This window comes from Lissotriton helveticus, chromosome 5_1 (genome assembly GCF_964261635.1).
Source record: "Lissotriton helveticus chromosome 5_1, aLisHel1.1, whole genome shotgun sequence".
Classification (NCBI taxonomy): domain Eukaryota; kingdom Metazoa; phylum Chordata; class Amphibia; order Caudata; family Salamandridae; genus Lissotriton; species Lissotriton helveticus.
This window is the reverse complement of record NC_136065.1, coordinates 10,928,192-10,948,957: the sequence shown is the minus strand read 5'-3', so window position 1 is coordinate 10,948,957 and position 20,766 is coordinate 10,928,192. Positions and strand designations below refer to the sequence as shown.

At 46.0% G+C, this 20,766-nt stretch overlaps 1 protein-coding gene across 1 annotated transcript in view; it reads left to right on the top strand.

The window, feature by feature from the left end:
- The window catches only part of LOC144752894 (RLA class I histocompatibility antigen, alpha chain 11/11-like), a 161,707-nt gene that overhangs the window by 94,664 nt on the left and 46,277 nt on the right, over positions 1–20,766 (top strand). The window contains exon 5 of the mRNA XM_078640719.1: positions 12,015–12,284. Coding sequence (XP_078496845.1) covers positions 12,015–12,284 — 270 coding nt within the window. The remainder of the gene's footprint in view (positions 1–12,014; positions 12,285–20,766) is intronic.

Sequence of the window (20,766 nt, the reverse complement as noted above, 5' to 3'; positions counted from 1 at the left end):
CTCAAAAGACCCATTTTGTGGCCATTGCAAAACACCGTCTTTTTTAGTGTAACGGGTCCATATTTCATTAAAAACTATGGGACCCACACCGTGCTTTGAGTAAAGCTCGTAATTAGGAGTTCCAACTGGAGGAATTGGACAAGAATCCTCCAGCCGGGAGTCCGTAAAACAAGCACAACAACAGAATTTCTTAAACTTACTAAATCCGGGCATTTTGTCCTTGCAAAATGTCAAGGGATCTTTTAGACAATAAAGTCACAGCACAAACTTACCCCTTGGCTTCGGTTAGCGCGCTAATCGAATAACAAAAATACAAAACAAAGAGAGTGGGCGCTACCCACAAATACTTAACTAAATGCTTTTCTCACGCCAACAGATGTCCGCCTATCGTCTCGCGATACCAATCATCACCAAAGGGCCAAGGCAGGGCGACAGTCAGGGCAGCAGTCGTCAGCAGCCGTCGGGAAGGAGTAGCCACGCTTCAAAAGACCTTCGGTCCACTTCGACATGCAGGGGTCGCTCACGTGGTTCGCGAAATCCTCCGGAATTTTCCTGCGAAGCTCCTCACGACTCTCGGGCAAAACTACTACCACTGAAGTCGCTCACACGTTGGGCCGCCAATTGGAGAACCTGACCTTATGGGTCGAGCGGCGCAGGGCATGCCTAAGATCCCCGGGTTCACCTGCCTCGACCAACAGAGACACTGGACACTCTGTTAGGCGTAGAAAAGTAGTTTTATTAGCTGCAGCTAAGCACAGTTATCTAAGAAGTACCACACAGGTAGGTTCTCAAGAGACTGCCACTTCAATCTGTGGCGCACAGGCTATTATACAACACAAGTTTACAATGACAACCCCCAATGTACACAAAACTGACAAATAGGAATAGTTCGAAAACAAGTATCTGATGTCTAAAACACACCCTCCTTTCAGACCCCATGTGCTCCCCTCCCATCAGGTTAATCAACACTGGTGCCCATAATCCAGTTTGCAGGTGGTAAAACATGGGTAGAATGCTTCAAAAGAAGAACTATGTAACAAGAGAACACACGGAGAGAATAGTGAAGGCCAGTTAAATAAGATAAGGTAGAGAAGAATGGTGGGACCCAAACAGTGGAGTAAGTCATGGATTAATCAGTCTAGACATAGCTTTGCGAACTCGGCTGGACCCTGACATCAGCATTGCATACAAGGACAAAGGTTGCTCTTCGACAAGAAAAACACCGAGCAGCTGAAAGTGGCAAAAAGACCATTTTCCTGCGTTAGCCATGCTGCCTGGGTGAGGCAACATAAAATGGCGACTAAACGCAAAATGGCGACTGTAGCAAAGCGAGGCTAAAACTACGTAACCTCAATGACAGCTTCAACACCCAGACCCTAGATTCAGCCGCCTACACTGCAGACTCACCGACCCCCAGCCTCACCAACAACCTGCTCTCATGGACCCACATCAATGATGATGACACCATCAAGACCATAAACACCATCCTCTTCGGGTCACCATCCGACCCCTGCCCTCACCACATCTTCAACAAAGCAAACTGCATCATCGCACCCCAACTTTGGAAGATCATCAACAGCTCCTTCGAGACCGCCACCTTCCCGGAGAGTTGGAAGCACGCCGAGATCAATGCCTTACTCAAGAGACTCACAACGGACACAAAATACCTCAATCACGTCCGGCCCATCTCCCTTCTGCCGTTCCCTGCGAAAGTCATCGAAAAGATCGTCAACAGGCAACTGACCCACTTCCTCGAGGAAACAACATCTTGGACCCATCCCAATTTATTTATTTATGCAATTTGTATAGCACACAAATACCCAGAGGTGTCTTGGTGCTGAGAAATGATAGAACAGACAGTTGGAATGAGTGATTACTGGTTGAAGAGCCAAGTTTTTACTGGCTTCCTAAATGTCAGGAGGGAGGGACTGACCTTGATGTGAAAAGGGAGGGTGTTCCATAGTCTTTTCGTAGCAACTGTAAAGCGCCTATCTCCCCATGATGATTTCTTTGAATGAGGAATAGTTAGGAAGCAAGCAGAAGAGGAACGCAAGGGCTTGTTGGGAGTAAACGGGCATAGTGCTTTTTTTAGGAACTCAGGTCCGGAGTTGTTAATCACTTTATATGCGATACAAGGTGCTTTGAATTTAGTACGACTTCTGATTGGCAGCCAGTGAAGTTGGCGTATGACTGGGTAAATAGATTTAAACTTAGGCTTGCCAGACAGTATTCTGGCAGCTGAGTTCTGAACAAGTTGCAGTTTATTTAAGACTTACTCCTGGGCATTTAGGAGGAGGGTGTTACAATAATCGATCTTCGACATAACCAATGTGCACATGAGGGTTTTCCTGCACTAGGAGGGAGGAAAGGAAGGAGTTTCCTAATCATTTTGAGGGTGAAGAAGGATAAGGAAACAACCGAGTGCGCATGGTGGATAAACGAGAGCTTGTCATCGAACATTACTCCAAGATTCCTGACCTTAGTGACAGGTTGAGGCGGGGGTCCCAAATCGGTTGCCCACCAAGTAGGGGACCAACCAGGGGATAAACTACCAAAAGTCATTACCTCCGTTTTATCGGAGTTCAACTTCAGGCAGTTAAGTGCCATCCAGGAGCTAATGGCTAACATTCCCTCCTGAAAACTGGCCGCCACTTCCACTCCGTCATTATGGACTGCCAGCACCAGTTGGGTGTCATCGGCGTATGAGGTTAGCCTCATTCCGCGAGCTTTGATGATTCTAGCGAAGTCCGACACGTAGATATTAAATAAGGTCGGACTTAGGGAGGATCCTTGGGGCACCCCACAGGGAAGGAAAAATACCGGAGAGTAAAATTCGCCAAGTTTAACTGACTGAGTACGATTGGCGAGAAATGAAGTTAATAGAGCTCTGGCCTTTTGCTCAATGCTAATGGCAGAGACACAGTCGATCAGAATGAAGTGATCGACCGTGTCAAAAGCCGCAGACAGATCCAATAGAATCAGGTCTGCTGCACCACCTTGATCTAGGATCATCCTGATCTCGTCAGATGCCTTCATGAGGGCCATCTCAGTCCCATGACCCTTCCTAAACCCAAAGTGAGTGTCATCGAGAAGATTGTTATGTTCGATGAATTGAGCTAATTGGGTATTCATTATTTTTTCGAAGATCTTTGATGGAAAGGGAGGCATGCTATGGGTCTGTAGTTTTTCGGTTCTGCGGGATCAAGGTTAGATTTTTTTAGTAAGGGTTTGATGATGGCTCTTTTCCAGACTGAAGGGTAAGAGCCAGTGTAAAACATTGAGTTACAAATATTGGTGAGGATAGGGGCTATGGGATCCGGAATAAGTTTCAGAATAGAAGGAGGACAAGGGTCGAGGGGGGATCCTGATTTGATGGAGAGGATAAGCTCTCTTACCTGCTCGAATGAAACCTGCCTGAATTCTGCGAACACCGTGACAGGGGCATTAATTAAAGTATTTTTAATGGGCTGGTCTGAATTAACCTGGATTGAAACATTTGAGTAAATTTGACTGACCTTGTCTTCAAATAAATTAGCAAGAGAATTACAAAGGACCGGCGAGACATCTGTCGTTGTGCTCGTCGGTGGACTAGAAAGTTTGGTTACCACCTGGAATAGCTGCTTGGTGGAGTTTTGGGCCGACTCTATTTGTGTAAGATAATATTTACTTTTTTTCTGCAACGGTGAGATGTTTTTAGTCATTGCGTCCTTATATAATGCTTTGGCATTGTTATCATAGTGTTTGCGCCAATGTCTCATTATGTTTCTGCAACGTTGTTTCTCGAGTCTTAGTCCCTCTCAGAACTAGGTGGCGGAAGGGACACTTTGATTAGTGGAGAAATTCTTAGATGGTATTAAAGTGCTGAAGGCATTATGTAACCAGGCGGAATAATTATTGGACGCTATTTCGGGATCTGCTGTAGAATTGTATTGGGTGGAGGAGAGAGTTGTTTGCAAAAGATGGACATCGATGTTCCTCCATGCCCGGAGCTGTTAAGGGGTGCGAGAGCAGGTGTACCTACAGTTGGGTTTTCTGATCTGAATAGTGCAGATTATTACAGAGTGGTCTGTACAGATCAGGGGTGTAACAGAGGATAGATATGTTACTATTGTTGGTAAAAATTCCATCCAGTGTGTGACCAGCCATATGAGTGGGTGTTGTGACTAACTGATGTAAGCCTACTGATAGTAGGTCCTTTATAAGGGAAGAAGATTCCTTATCATTTAAGGATTCTAGATGAAAATTAAAATCTCCCAAGATGGTATAGTCCGGAACTCCTGCCCTTGGTTCTATTAGGCTATCTAACGCTGTGAGAAAGTCCGCTCGAGAGCCTGGTGGACGGTAGAGTAGGGTTCCTCTAAATGATTGGGCATTTGAGAGCAAGATAGAGAAGGTCAGTGCTTCACAGACCGGTGAGTTAATTGTATCAATTTTGATTACATATTTATCTTGATAAATAATCGCCAAGCCACCCCTCTTCTTTAGAAGTCTATCCTGTCTAAGTTCGCAACATCCTTCGGGGAGTGGCAGCGCAGAAGTCAGGACCAGAAGAAGAATCACCCCACGTTTCAGTTAAGAATAAAAGATCTAAATTGTGATTAGTTAATAGTTCATGTATTTCAAATTTATGTTTGGGAAGGGAGCGAGCATTTATAAGAGCGAAATAAATGAGTTTGGGTTTAAAATGAGGAGGATGAGCACTGGAGAGAAGGGACGAAGTAGTTGGAGCTAGCTTGAACGCACAATTGGGGCAGCTGGAGAATGTTTTGTTGAATAATGCATCCAAGCAGAAAAGGGGACAGTGATGATTGTTAATGGTGTTGTTCAAATCCATAAGCTGAGAGCTTGTGTAGCATGTTACCTTTTTGCCTGATGTTGCTTTTGGAAGGCCAGGGGGACAGGCCCTTGACCCAGTCGAGGCGCGGACTGTTGCAGACGGGCTTGCCTTTGGCGCGCCTGTTGCACGCGTCCACTGCACGCTCGCGCCATTTCCTGCCCTTATAATTCCCGGCCTGGTTGGTAGCGGAGACGCTAGACCGCTGACCTAGCTAAGATGGCGGCTGTAAATGGCCCTACCCGAAAGTGAGTCACCCTGAATGTATGCTGTTCCCCGGAGTCTCTTTCCACAACAAACAGTCCGCTAATGACTGGCGGTGGACCGGAGAGACTGCAGGGTGCCAAGGTGCTGTCACGCTATTCAGGTAAGTAATTTAAAACAGTGTGTTCACTGCACTTAAAAACAAATTAGCAGTTCGCCGCAAAGTGAAGGAAATCAAATAGTTCAAAGTAACAACCTCCGAATATGTTACCGCTAAATCTCTGTGAGTTAAAAACACAGCTCAACCTGCACTCAGTATTCTATCGTAATCATTTGCGCGCTCGTGACATTTCCTGCTCTTATAGTGCCCGGCCTGGTTGGTAGGGGAGACGCTAGACCGCTGACCTAGCCAAGATGTCGGCTGTAAATGGCCCTACCCGGAAGAAATTCACCTTGAATGTATGCTGTTCCCCGGAGTCTCACTCCACAACAAACAGTCCGCTAATGACTGGCAGTGGACCGGAGAGAATGAAGGGCGCCAAGGTGCTGTCACGCTATTCAGGTAAGTAATTTAAAACAGTGTGTTCACTGCGCTTAAAAACAAATTAGCAGTTCGCCGCAAAATGAAGGAAATTAAATAGTTCAAAGTAACAAGCTCAGAAGATATTGCCGCTACATCTCTGTGATTTAAGAACACAGCTCAACCTGCACTCGGTATTCTATCTTAATCCGGATTCCGCAGCAATCACAGCACCGAAACCGCCCTCATCGCTGCCACAGAAGACATCAAGACCCTACTGGACAACTACAAAACCGCGGCCCTCATCCTCCTGGACCTCTCGGCTGCCTTCGACACGTCTGCCACCACATCCTACGCACACGCCTACATGACGCAGGAATACGCAACAAAGCCCTAGACTGAATCACCTCCTTCCTCACCGACAGAACCCAGAGGGCCCGCCTCCCCCTATCCTCTCCGAAGCCACCAAGATCATCTGTGGCGTGCCCTAAGGATCATCCCTCAGCCCTACCCTCTTCAACGTCTACATGGCACCGCTCGCCAACATCGTCCACTTGCACAACCTCAACAATGTCTCCTACGCCGACGACACTCAACTGATCCTCTCACTCACCAAAAACCCCACCATCGCCAAAACCAACCACCACGAAGGAATGAAGGCCGTCACCAGCTGGATGCAGGCCAGCTGCCTGAAACTGTACTCAGACAAGACAGAGGTCCTCATCCTCGGATCCACTCCCTCTGCCTGGGACAACTCTTGGTCGCCAGCGGCCCTGGGTTCCTCTCCTACACCCACCGACCACGCACGCAACCTAGGGTTCATCCTGGAATCATCGCACTCAATGACCCAGCAAGGCAACACCATCTCCTCCTGCTTCAACACCCTCCACATGCTGCGCAAGATCTACAGATGGATCCCCTCCGAGACCAAAAGGAAGGTCACACAGTCCCTCGTCAGCAACAGACTGGACTACGGCAACGCCCTCTATGCTTCGGCGCCTGGTGATGTCAACAATGGGTCTGCGTACAACTTGTGGGACAGAATGCCTCCCTCAGTGGCTGCTGTGGGAACTGGATGGAATCACCTTTGCTCCATGAACCTGCTATGAGGTGCACCTCTGGGACCGTATGCAGATTTGTGCAACAACGTTGCATCTACAACTCGGAACACAAACAATCGGCCTTTTTCCGTGTGGGAACTATTTTGTCTCATTTTTCAACAAGACATACCAAAACAGCTTATTTTTTCTAGGCACATTGACTTTCAGAGTGCTTGGGATCTCAAATAATATATATAACTTATAACACGTTTACATATTTTATTGCTTTTATATATTTTAGATGCTTTTAAAGGGTAGTTATTCATGCTTTTTAAATGGTCTGCTGGCTTTAAGATACCTATTTGTTATCAACCCTTAGGATGAGGTGTTATATTCCTGAGTTAGGCCCATGTAGCGAAGCAGCTTATTTCTTACATTGTCCTCACGAACAACATCCTCCAAGCTGTGACCTTTTGCATACATTTGCACACATGTCAATGTTGGATTAGTTTCCCTGAAACTAAACTTATTTTACATCTAGTTTCATGCAACATTATCACAACACCATGAATATCATGTACAAGGTCTTGTTCCTTCCCTGTGTACAAATGTCTTCATCCAAAGGGCGACTGCACTATCTATATATCCACAACATCACTAATCTATGGGTGAATCACAAGGCTGCTTTTGATTATAAAAGATGAGCTTCCCAATAGTAGTTGGAAGCACTTCTGCTGACACCCAGGGTTCGTGCATGCTGACAGATCACCACGCAGCTGCCTGACATCTTGTGAGGGGTGTCAAGCTCGTGACCAAGACGGGGTCCTTCACTCCTTCCCATCAGGTAATGGGGTTGGGTCGTCCCTCGGAGTGATTTTTGGCTTCCCACCTACATACACTCTAAGTACACTTAGAATAGGGTTTGCATCGTAGGAGTATGCCAGATTACCACCTTGTGTATATGCCTGCATTTATACATTGTTTTATCACCATTGCAGAACTCTACCTACTATTTACGCTTCTGGTGCTTCTAATCATGTTTATCTGCTTTTGTCTCCTAATCATTGCAGCACAATATTTTATGCAAGAATTACATTGGTTTAATAAATATTATTGGAAATGTACCATTGTGTATTCTCTGTTTATTTCTTTGAGAATAAGTGAGCATGAGTGACCAAGAAAAAGGTTCGGTACAGTTTTAATGATCCATGAGGGATCAGGGTTGTCATGCTCAGCGTTTGCAAGAAACCATTCGCTCCCTGTTAGGTAAGGGGGGGCTTACAGTGGCACTGTGAGCTAGCTGGTCTATAGGCCAACACATCCTGTGGGGCAGTCTGGGATCAGTCTTGACACCAAGCCCTTAGTTTATGTTGTCAAACAATGCGCAGGTACTACCCACTGGTAGGAACTACACGACACCAGAGTCTCCCCTGGGCGTGCTTTATAATGTATGTAAACACAAGCATGCACAAGTTTGTATATACTTGTGCTTGTATTATCACTTTAAAGTCAGATCTCCAGGCATTGCCAATGCTTAGTTTGGGCTTGAGGTTTATGATGCATACACACCTGGAGCAGCATCATATAAGGTGCGCATCACAAGTGTCAATGTAAAACACAGTTTCTGTTTTGGGCTGAATAGTGCGTTAAATAGTTCAAGAGCTGGAGTAGTACAATTTTACCATCTCAGTAAGAAGTAACTGGTTGCTTGCCGCTGGAACCTTGAAGGCTGGCCTGGTTTTGGTTTGAAATGTAGCAGGATTGGTTGAGAAATCTAGAGTAAACAACTGGATATAATGCAAAACCATAGTGAAAGCAAACAAACAACACAAAACATAGCGGGGCAAAAGTCAAGAAAGCAGTCACAAAAAAACCAACACAATAACAGCCACTCTACCACAACATATGTACAATAACATTCTTCTTGAACATTAGTATCCAGATCTGCGTTCGTATTACTGTAGTAAAATGTGTTTACAGCAAGCACTGCCTTTACTTACCACCAAAGACAATAAAATAGCACCAGCCAGAAATGTTTTAAGGTGCAGTCCAGATGGTCTTGCAGTCATTCAGGGGATAAGCTGTGTTGTGGTTTTCTTTCTTCCCTAAAACTTGACTCTAAAGGTCCAGAGTACGGAAGGAAAGAGGAGTCTCAAGGTGAGGTGCATTGCTTAGGAGGCAGATTAGCTGCTTCAAGGCACTGCAGACCAGAAGGAATTGAAGACTGCAGGCTAGTCCTCTGTGGCAGGATTACAATCGAACAGTTCTAGTTGGCTGTAGATGAAGAGAGGATTACTGTAAGGCAGGTGAGCAAGAAAGAGTGTCAGACACAGGAGCTAAGTACATCCCTTGATGAACTGCTGGGAAACAGAGTTGTGAAGGGAGGACTGGGGCATCTCACATGTTTTTTTAGCCAGGACATGAATGCAGTTTTCAGCAGGGCATGTGCTTCTTATACTGTGGCAGAGTTCCTTCCCGAAGGGCCTGCATGAGAGGAAGGTGCGGATCTGTTGCTCAGGCAGTTAGAAAGACAATTTTTTGGAGATTTTGCTTCAATTACCTGTTCAGCAGGTTTCTCACAAGCTGCTGTGTAATTGAACATGCGCCTACTTCCGGTGTGGGTACCACGCAGAGCAGTCAGTCTCTCCTGCTCTGAACCTATGCCTGGGCTCTACAGCTCTCTTCTTACACTGCACAGCCCCTTTCACTGCATTACACCAAGTATCATGCATCTTGCATAAAACTTTGACCTGAGACTCAATTTACATGCAGGCAGTCAATTCTCATACACTTTGAAACCACTTTTTCAGCTGCAATCTCATTGGATGCTGGCTGGTGGAAGTGCTCACTACTCTGTGGCTATGATGGCTTTACAACCAATCAGAGTGAACATTCATTAGTAAAAACTCTCTTCAGAAGCTGCACAGATTGACAGAATGTCACCTGTAACACACCACTCAGCACACGGTCAGTGAGTCTGCTGCCAGGGAACTGATACTGTTGATAGTCTGCACAGAGAGACTCTGGCCATGTGGAGGTCCTACCTACATGAACCTCCACCTTAACTCGCGAGAGCACCTGCATGGCCGATTACCAGGACTCAGCGTGGGCATTGGCCATGTAGCTGAGGACGTGTGGCGCGGGTTCTCTCAGCAGCTGAACGTGAGCGACGAGCCAGAGTTGGCGTTGCTGAAGTCCAGTTTTCACCTCAGCCATAATCGTCTGTGCCGCTCGCCCTGCACACAGCTCGGCTCAGCGGTGAGATATCGACTGCCCAGTATGGTTCCTGGAATGGTGACGTGCTGCTCCCAGAGGCTGGGCAGGCTGCAGAGCAGGTCTACTTTGGGTGCCAGTAGAGGTGGGGGCTTGTGCCACCTTAGGTGTTAGCAAAGTCATTGCTTAGATGAATTGACACTTTCATGAATTCTGTGAAGGATATGACATCCTGAATGAGGACCATAGGCAGACAGGGTAACTTAATATGCTCGAAAAGGAATGTGTCTTTGGGGATTTGCTATTCAGTCTCCTCAGATGCCCCTTTATTTCGTGACAAGATTTACTAGCAGAATCTGTAAGGCGAAAACAAATTGGAGAAAAAAATCCACTGCTTTTAAGGTTACTCCCTTTGTGTGATGTCATTGGCTGATAGGTGATATAATGTCACTTCTTTGATCTAATCAGTAATGCTAATTAGTACCAGCTCTTAAGAATTTCTTAAACTTCACCTCTCTGGGTAAGTCCATTCTGGCAACCTGTGACCCTGAAGTTCTGACAGACTAGGAACTCTTCTGGAATAGGTGGCTATCCAGGTGGTCACCATCTAACAATGTGTTGCTCAAACAAATTCATTTACAGCTTGTCATGGAAGTAGCTTGTGGATAGAATCTGGCTCATCTCGACTGCAATGGTGCACCATATCAAAGCAGTGAAAAAGAACACTTTGGGGTCCACAAGGATGTTTGCCTGCCATCCTCCCGTGGAATGGGACCACCCGCCATGGGTGCGGGGGTCCCGCTACAGAGATTAGGATCCGCTCGCCACACTGGTGGGCGCATCCTGCATTCCTGACATTGCGGTGGGCCGTGCACTCAGCACCGCCCGCCACAATGCCAGGAAGGCATGTTGTGCATGGAACTGAATGGGGGTACCATAGGTACCCCCCATGTGCACCCCCCACCACCGGAGTCCCTGGGGGCCCGCAAAGGGCCCCCGCAGGCAGACTCCGCAAGCCTTTCCTGCCACCACGAAAAGGCATGTCCCAGCACACATCCTAATATGGCTGGCTGTGTCTAACAGACACCACCAACATATTAAACCCTTTTCCGCCCTGTCGACCAGGCGGAAAAGCGGCGTACGGTCTTTCCGTCTGCCGCGGACCCCCCAGCCATTGTAATATGGCGCGGGGTCTTTGCTGAGAGGATGGCGGGCGGATTGCCCCCACCGGACCGGCTGTGACTACCGCCGGCCTGGCGGGGCAATCTGCCCGCCATCCTAATGGGGCCCTTTGTGTTTAATCTTTTTCATTCAATATTCCTTGGTTTCTGCTGGTTGCCATGAGTAATAAACCAGTGGTCATCTTCATGTTTGCCAGGTATAAATGTTGCTGTTTTTCACCGGATTTTGCTTCATGGAATATAAAATGTCAGTCAAGAGTTATGAGGAATAGTCAAGTCTACAGAAATGCAGTAAGATTTGTTGACATAAGGAGCCCATGACACCTCAGATTCTCTTTCCTGCCTTCACCACTCAAACCTTTAAGGACAGAACATACTACCCTGATGAATGATTACAAAGAGTGGGTTCTAGAACTGGATGTATATCCAACTCCATGAGGTTTCAGAGTAAGTAAAATGAAGTTAGAGCATTAAGCAAAAAAAATAAATGAAGTTGTAAGATGTTATGTTTTGCTTTGTTATGAGGTTTTATAATGCGCACAGATGCTCAAAGAGTGTCCCAGCGCGAGCCCAACTAAGACAGGAAGAGGAGACAAAACACATAGGGGTATATTAGCAAGAACCTCGTTGAAATTATCGCTGTTTTAGTGGCAAGAAACTGCCGCTAAAACGGCGATAATGGGCTTGCTTATGTGCGTTATAGAATTCCAATAGAAGCCCAGGTTAGATGTCCTGCACATCTAACCTGGGCTTCTATTGGAATTCTATAACGCATATTAGCAAGCCCATTATCACCGTGTTAGCGGCAGTTTCCTGCCGCTAAAATGGCAATAATTTTACCAAGGTTCTTGCTAATATGCCCCCTAGAGAGAAATGGAGTGGGGTACAAAGATGAGCACTTGTTGTAAATATAATACCTGGGGTTTTGGAGTTGATACTAAGTTGATTGCTGGGTATGGCTTTAATTCACTTTACAGTTTTTGGAATTGTTTTATAATTGTAGTTATTGTGTTTTCTTTCAGTTACCCCTGGAACAAAGCTTTATCAAACAAAGGCCAATGATCGCACCTTCCTGATCGGTATCACATATGGATTCTATCCCAAAGAAATTGAGGTGAAGTGGGACCATGGTGGTGTAAAGATACCATTGGAGTCAAATGAGCTCCTGCCAAACCCAGATGGAACCTACCAGGTCAGGACAAAGGTGGAAGTTCAGGAAGGAGATGATGTGAAGACTTATGAATACCACGTGAATCACAGCAGCATGCCGGAGACTTTGACTGTCACATATGGTAAGTACAGGCCACTCTCAGAACCGTAGGTGAAATGTAAATCTGAGGTTGAGGGTCACATGAGCTTGCATTGGGTAGTGATAGTGGCTTATGGTTAGTGATTGGGATGTGCGTTATAGTTATTTTTTCCCCAACTATATACAATTTTGAAGAAAAGTATGTGATATTACATGGATTGAGTAAATAAGTAGTTGGCCGCAGTGGCAGCTGGTGAAATTTGAAAATGATGGGGGGTACATTTTCCAGATGTAGAAGGTGTAAGTGAGTGAAACAAAAATCTAGCTGCATATGTATCTCATAAACACCTGCTAATACTGGCCCCTGGCCTACTTAAAGTGCAAAGGAGCTATATTCAAAATAGATTTTTGGAAGTAGGGGAAATATTTACAATAGAATGGCGGAACATGGCGTTAAGCCAAAATTGCTAACCCCGTACTCTGCCATTCTGAAAATGCAGGGATGCACGATATTTACAATGACACGGTGCACCCCTGCGTTTTCCCTAGCACTGGGGCTAAATTCAGTTGCCTAGCACCAACACAGGGATTGAGAAAATGATTGTTTATGTGCAAGAAGGTTTCCCTTCCCGCACATAAACAATCACTAATAGTGATTGTAACACATATGTCCGCTGCATTGTGCAGCACAAATAGAAGTTGCAGATCATAATTTTGATTGTTTATGTTCACATAAATAATCATTCATGGCGATGTGCTGTGCCTATGTGAGCTGCAAATTGCAGCACACTTAGAAACAGCAAAAACGAGGAGAAATTAATAATTTCTCCTCATTTTGCCTCAAGACCAGGCTATTTTTGGTCATAGTTTGGCGCTGCCCCATATTTACACCACCCTTCAAAATAGAGGGTATTTTAAAAATGAATGGGTGTTTCGGTGGAACGTCCAATGCAACACCCATTGCCTGTCTCTTTCATACTAAGTGTAGCGTGAAAGGGAGCCTTATTTACAAGGCGGCGCTAAGCCAAATTAAGTGGCTTAACAACGCCTTGTAAATAAGGCAAAGCTGTTATCACCATAGAAAAGTGCTGTTCCTGTAGTGATAAACTCTTGCAACTATGCCCCTAAGTGATTAAAGACCTGAGTGTGGTAGTCTTTAAGTTCTGCAAGTAAAACTCACCTGTATTCAATGGGAATGTTAAGAATATTCTTATTATGTCTTAAATATGTCCAAAGTACGTTTATGTAAATGTAGACTTACTTACTTTATACTTTATTCGATACATGTATCATAAAAGTACAAACATAAAATACATACACATATATTACAAAAAATGCACTCTTTAAAAACACTACATCTTGGCAAAAGATTAAAAAAATAATGGAGGAATAACACATTTAAAAATCATGTGAAAATATGAACTGTAGTCAAATGGGACATCAACCTTAGCCGAATAATCCAGGCACTTGCTAAAAACTTGGCGACCCCACAGACAGTAACCATGCAAGTAGTATTGGAGACAATAATTCGTAGGGCTGTTTTGTAATCCCTAACTCCAAGATTCCTAAAGACTGGCTTCAACCATTTATTTCTAGCCTGTTTATAGGCTTTACATGCAAAAAGGAAGTGGCCTAGGGATTCTTCCGGGCAGGGACAACCCGGGCATTTCCTATCCTCATCCCTCCTCCCTTTCAACCCTACCATAACATTTTTGAGAGGGAGAGTGCCATATCTAAGTTTCAGGAATAGAGTTCTGTCACGGGGAACCTGAATAAAATCCAGAAACGGTTCTAGCTTTATAGTAAGCTTGTGAGAAAAGAAATTCTCTGTTAGTGGACCCCAATTTGGATTTAGCAGAACTTTGGCCTCTATCCAATCCCAGTAAAGTTTTTTTAACTGTTTGTTTAGGTGGGGGAGATTGAGAAGCCCAGGCGTCACGTAAACCCAAATTTACCACAAGCTTCTTTAGATCGTTTAACCACTTTATTTTGTTCGAGACATTCAGGTTGATTAGTTCGTCTAACACTAAGGCATAATTTGCTAGTTCCGGGGTCCTCCTAAGGCGCACCCAGTATAGTAGTGGTCGGAGCTGGACAATGTCACAAATGGATCTCTTACCCAAATCGGCAAATAAGAGTTTTAAAGGGGTTGAGACAGGAAGCAAGACTAAGTCTCTCATGAACTTATTCTCGGCCACCACCAGTGCTTTAGTATTCTCAGTACCCCATAGTTCTGATCCATAGACCGATGATGCTAACGCCTTTCCCTCATAGACTGCCAGTGCAGGGGCTATTGGTCTACTCACTGAAAGGCGTTGGTTCTTTAGAATAGCACCGGATACTCTTTTGAGATTTAAAACCATTTTGCACTGATGGGATTCCCAATTCATTTTGTTACCAATTCTGACCCCGAGGTAATCAAATTCATCCACTACCTCCAAAGGTGACCCATTCAAAGAGAGATGGATCTTCCTTTGATTCCTTTTTATGGTCATTACCATTAACTTCGTTTTTGTAGTGTTTATCGTTAGCCCACGCACTTTGCAGAACACATTGAAACGGTCAAGGAGTATTTGCAGGCCTTTGGGGGTTTTGGATAGCAGGAGGGTGTCGTCGGCAAAGAGGAGAGTTGGTGTTTTCTCCCCGGCCATTTAGACTTACTTAAATCGATTGTTTGTGTATTGTTTTGCAATGAATAAAACCAAAGATTACAGAGACATTATAGTTAGCTTCATATTTTACACACACAAAAGCATAGAAATTCCGCAGTTACGACTACCCTTATCTTAAGTAACTATAACTTGGACCTTAACAGAACAATAACTTGCACCCACCCCAGGCAATGTTTTCTCATCAATATATTTATTGGTGGTGAGTGGACAGTGGCAGTGTCCCTACTGCTTTTACGGCGTGAGCACGGGCGCATTCTGTGATTCACAGGTGATGGTATTTTAAGCTGATTGAGCTCATTTTAAATAAGTGTGGGGCATTGGGAGGAGAGCGATTAGGCTCCCTCCATGTGCTGCTATTCTTTGCACTTTAATTTTAATAACTTGTATTGAGGGCATTTTGCACGGCCGAGGTCTCCTACCTGAGGGCAGTTGCAATCACGGCACGCAGAAGGGCTGGGCTCGTCCCTCCTTCCCGCCTCGTTCTGACGCCGGTGATTAGCATCGTTTGAGCAGAGGGCGTGGAAGGTCCGAGCCAGCCACTTCCGGTGTGCATAGGAGGGCGGGCAGCGCTCTAGTTGTTAGGACGCTGGGGGGGATAAAAGGCAGATGTCGTTTCGACAGCGCAGCGGGCGAGCGCAGCGGGCGCGACGGAGGTGCGCCGAAGTCGCGCCTAAGTCAAGCCCGTCGGCGCCCGTCCGCGGTCGAGCGCGGGCCAGGGCCATTACCCCTGCCCCAATGGGAAGGCACTTACATTGGAGTAGGTTGCAGCTGCTGTCCCTCCGTAACGCCATCTCAAGCTCCTGCCTGCACAGTATGAGGGTGGCGGAGAATGCGGGATGTGAGCACTGTCATTTTGCCTACAACTTGGAAATGAAGGCCGAGAGCGAGCACCCCGACCTGGCCTGCGTCTTGCTGAATGTACGCTCCTTGCGGAAACATAAGCTGGATGTGTACGACTTGCTCATTGAGAAGCAGTGGGATCTCGTGTTTCTCACGGAAACTTGGCTTGATGATTGTTCGGCCGCGGTTGTTATGGAGGCGTTACCGGAAGGCTACACTATGATCAGGCAGGATAGACCTACCAGCAGAGGAGGGGGGGATAGCTATCGTAGCCAAGCAACGCTTACGCTGCCACTTAAAGTACAACGCCATTATGGATAGCGAGGCGGGTATTTTTACCATTAAGGTGAATGATGGCTATACCATGAAGGGCCTCCTGATTTATAGACCTCCTGGCCCTCTTGCCAGGTTTGGGGACAGCCTGGTAGAAGGCACTATAGAGGCTGCGCTGCGCAGGGATAAGTTCCTGGTGCTAGGGGATCTTAACATGCATTTGGACGACCCCACGGATAAAGCCGCCATGGATCTCTGCCAAGAATTACGTGCCCTTCAGTTGGATCAGAAAGTAAAAGATCCCACCCACCAGCGAGGCCACTTACTGGACCCCATATTTGCCAACTGGGGGGAAATAGATGCTCTGACTCCTATCCCTATTCCCTGGTCGGACCATCATCTGGTACCTTTTACTATACGGATCCCAGGGGTTAGATTACCGGGAGCCAGTTCCTTTGAGCCACCCGAGGCGGAGATGGGCCACTTTCTCCCAAGCTAAGTTCAGTGCGGCACTTATTAAAGGGGGGAGTCCAGGGGGGGGATGATGTGGAAACAGCTAATACTAATCTATGCAAGCGCATTACCGAGGCGCTAGACTGTACTGCCCCACTCTCCCTGGCAAAATTGGGTCGCCAAACTCAAAAAACGGCCCGTGGTATAGTGACGAGCTTCGGGTGGCTAAAGCCGTACTTAAGCGCGCCGAAAGGCAGTGGCGGGTGGCATTTGCCACGCAAGCCAAGGAGGAATATTTAACAGGGAGGCGTGCATATCATGGGTTAATTAGGAAGGCCAAGGCGGCATATTATGCCAACAGGATCAGGGAGGCGGAGAATTCTATGAAAGAATTGTTTTTAATATACAAAACTCTTTCGGGTGGGAAGTCTTCCACTGTGTCAGATGAATGCTCAGTGGAGTCTTGCAATCGGATTGCGGACTTCTTCGCCGAAAAAGTAGCAAAAATATACTCTGCCTTCCCTAGCAATCCTACAACAGGGTCTGAGTTTGTAGAATCTCCTAGGGAAAGGGGGGACCAATACATGCTGACCAGTTTTGTAACCCCATCCCCGGAGATTCTCATGCAAATCTGTGGGTCAGTAAAGTCAGGCTCCCCTCGGGATCTCACAACGCCAAAACGGCTAGTCGGCAGCCTGCCGGCTCTGGAGCCTTACATTAGACATCTTTTGGACGTCTCCTTCAGGACCAAGACTGTGCCCAGAGACTGGAAACAGGCGGTGGTGCTTCCTCTCCAAAAGAAGCCTTACATCAGCTTCGAAAAACTGGAGAACCTCCGGCCAATTTCCCTCTTACCCTACATGGCTAAGGTGGCGGAGAAAACGGTTAATACCCAACTGATGGATTTCGTGGAAGAGGCCACCCTCCAGCACGAGACCCAGTTTGGTTTCTGTCCCCGCCACTCTACTGAATCGGCGCTATTGATGGCGGTGGAGACCATACGCCAGGGGGTGGATGAGGGCCAGACTATGGCTCTCATCCTTTTGGACCTAAGTGCAGCATTCGACACTGTAGCTCATACCACCTTGCTACAGTGTCTGAATGATGGAGGGATATCAGGGGCTGCGCTCGAATGGATCCAGTCTTTTTTGACAGGGAGAGGCTTTCAGGTTCGTCAGGGAGACTGCTACTCAAGGGAGATTGGTTTGGGCCAGGGCGTGCCTCAGGGCTCGTCCCTGAGCTCAACCTTATTTAATCTGTATGTCTCCCCGGTGGCGTCTATTGTCGAAAGCCACGGCCTGCACATAGTGTCCTATGCCGATGACACGAAGCTGGTCATCTCCCTATCGCGCGCGCCCAGTCTTGCGGCGGACAGATTCAGGGCCTGCATGCAGGAGCTGGCTACCTGGATGTCCGCCAATTGCCTAAAGTTAAACGGCAGCAAGACTGAGGTGCTCGTGGTGGGGAGGGGGCCCGTTTGTTTGGTCATCGGCATGGTGGCCACCCTGTCTGGGGGATGCTCCCACACCCTGTCAGCAAGCGAAAAATCTTGGGGTGTGGTTTGACGCCGATCTGTCTTTTGGACCTCAGATAGGCCGTGTGGTGGGGGTATGCTTCGGCGTCCTGAAAAGCCTGCGGAAAGTTCTTGATCTACTTCCAACGGCAGCACGAAGGACGCTGGTGCATGCCCTCGTCACATCGCGCCTGGATTATGGCAATTTGCTTTATCTGGGGGCCACTGGAAGGGTCATCAACCGCCTCTAGGTGCTGCAAAATGCAGCGGCCCGCTTGGTCTTGAAGCTTCCTAAAAGATCGGCGTCAAAGGCAGCCCTCCAGGCCCTTCACTGGCTCCCAGTAAGGAGCAGGGTTGAGTTTAAGGCTCTCTGTACGTGCCACCGCATTTTGTGCGGTAAGGCACCGGCTCCGCTCCAGGGCCTGGTCACCCGGTACGCGCCTGTGCACGTTCTGCGTTCCTCTTGTATAGGGCTATTGAAGGTCCCCAGGATAAAAAAGGCACGCATGGGGGGTAGGTCCTTTAGATATCTGGCCGCGAAAAGCTGGAATGCCCTACCACTGGAACTTCGCCTGGAGCCCTCTGAACTGGGCTTCAGGAAGAAGTTAAAAACTTACCTCTACACGCAGTAAGCCGGGCCGACTTCGGCGGTTGTGACTCTGTTAATTCCACTCGCTACAGCGCGGGGACACGCCGTTGCGCGTAACCAGGCGCTCTATAAATTTCCCTTATTATTACAAAGATGTCATTAATGTTATGAGTGATGTAATATGTGGGGCTTTGGCAGTGCATGGCGAGGGCATGAGTTATAGTTACTTGAGCTAACTAGAACTGCTGAATATCTATGGTGTTGTTGTGTGTAACCCAAGCTCAGATTTTACACACATAAAACCAAGAAATTCAGCAGTTATAGTTACCTATGCTAGCTATAACTTGCAACCCTGAGATGCACTGATTATGACCTCAGATATTACGTTACTCATGACATGGTCAGTGACATCTCTCATGACATTACAAATAACTTCATTGATGTCTGTGTGGGTATGTGAGAAGTGAGTGTGTGTATAGGTCTGTGCGTGGGTGTATGAGTGGCTGTATGGGACTGTAAATGTGTGTATGTTTGTTTTCAATTGTAGTCCGGGGCACCATCACAATGTAATCTAATGCAACAACACCAGAAGAACTAATTTGTAAACCACATCACTGCAATAGGTGGTGCAATTCATCTGCATAAAAAATAAAATTTTAATTACTATTACAATTTATAAAATTAAAAATTAAACCTAGACATTTTACCAAGGCATAACTTTATAATAGCAAAAACATCACTGCATATATTTCCCATGCTCGAATGCAATGTTATAATAAAAATCAACTTTTCATTTTCCCTTTTTACTCCTTTCAGACTTTATACTTATACAACATAGATGATGTACTTTATAACAAATCTTCCTTGAAAATGGGGGAAAATCAATCCTACATTTTTATCGGTCCATACATGGATATTTTAATCAAACAGACGTCCTTGTTTAAAATTTTGGGCACTAAGGCATAAAATTACATGTCCTGATGATGATCCCACACCACCAGGGATCGAAACGTCGTCGACACTTTACACTTGATGATCTTTTGACATTACATTGAATAGATCACGCAAAGTGTAGTTTTTCATTGTCTGTTTAACTTTAAAAGCACTTACAGACTGCCCTGTTTCTTTTGTTTGCCTCATTTGTATGTTATATGTGATAGTAGGACACAGGCTGTGTCCCGCTTGGGTATTGTTATCTCCTCCTTTTGTTGAAAACAAATATTTATACTATTAAAGTGTGTCCGGCTGGACAGTTTAAAATATAGATCTCAATTTTGCTCTATATTTATTTTGATTGTTATTTTGTTGCTAATGTTTGGGACCATTGTCTTTTAAAACAAACTGCAAAATAAGCAACACAATGCATTGCACACACTAGAATCTTTTTTAATGATCAGTTTATCTATACTAATCCGAAGAAACATAAGCTGAAAATAAGAACATTACACTAGAAGTGCTATAGTAGCACTACTAGATATGCAAGGCACACCAGCATAGGCAAAGCTAGGTGATATTGAGATGGGAAAGTAAGAGGAACAGTAGGATCTGGTAATGCCTGTATCATGGGTTTGAAGGACTGATGAGAGAGATATGTTGGAAGCGAAGTGGTCATATTAAGACTGACACATAGATATGCACAATGATCTAATCTACAAAGACACAAGAAACAAGCATATGAGAAAGACAAGATTCAGAAGAGAAATTCACACTGAATTGGTGAATGTAAATAGTCTGGAATCTATCGGCCCTGAGGTAGCAGCAGAAGCAGAGAAACACATGTTGGCTGTGAGAGTTTTACATTTTTATAAATAAAGAATAAAATATAAAAAGCCGGAGGAAGGGGTGCCTGGCATCAACAGATCTCCCTTGCTTTAGAGGACTTCACCCATATCATTCTAGGCATCAGGATACTCGTCTACTTTGAGGGATTTCAGGGGAGGTGGGGCAAAGGCAGGCCCATCCTGCGTCTGTCAGCACCAGGAAGAGGCAGGGCAGGAAAGGATTTGGCTTTGTGCTGTGACACTTTTACACCACCTCTTCAATTTGAGAGGACTCAGTTTGGAACTAAAGAGACTGTTTTCCATCTTCCGGCCCGACATCTGGTTACACCTGGGTGAAGTCTGCAGAGTTGTGCTACACGGAACTCTGCAAATTGCAATAAAACCTCCTCTTTGCTATATGGAGT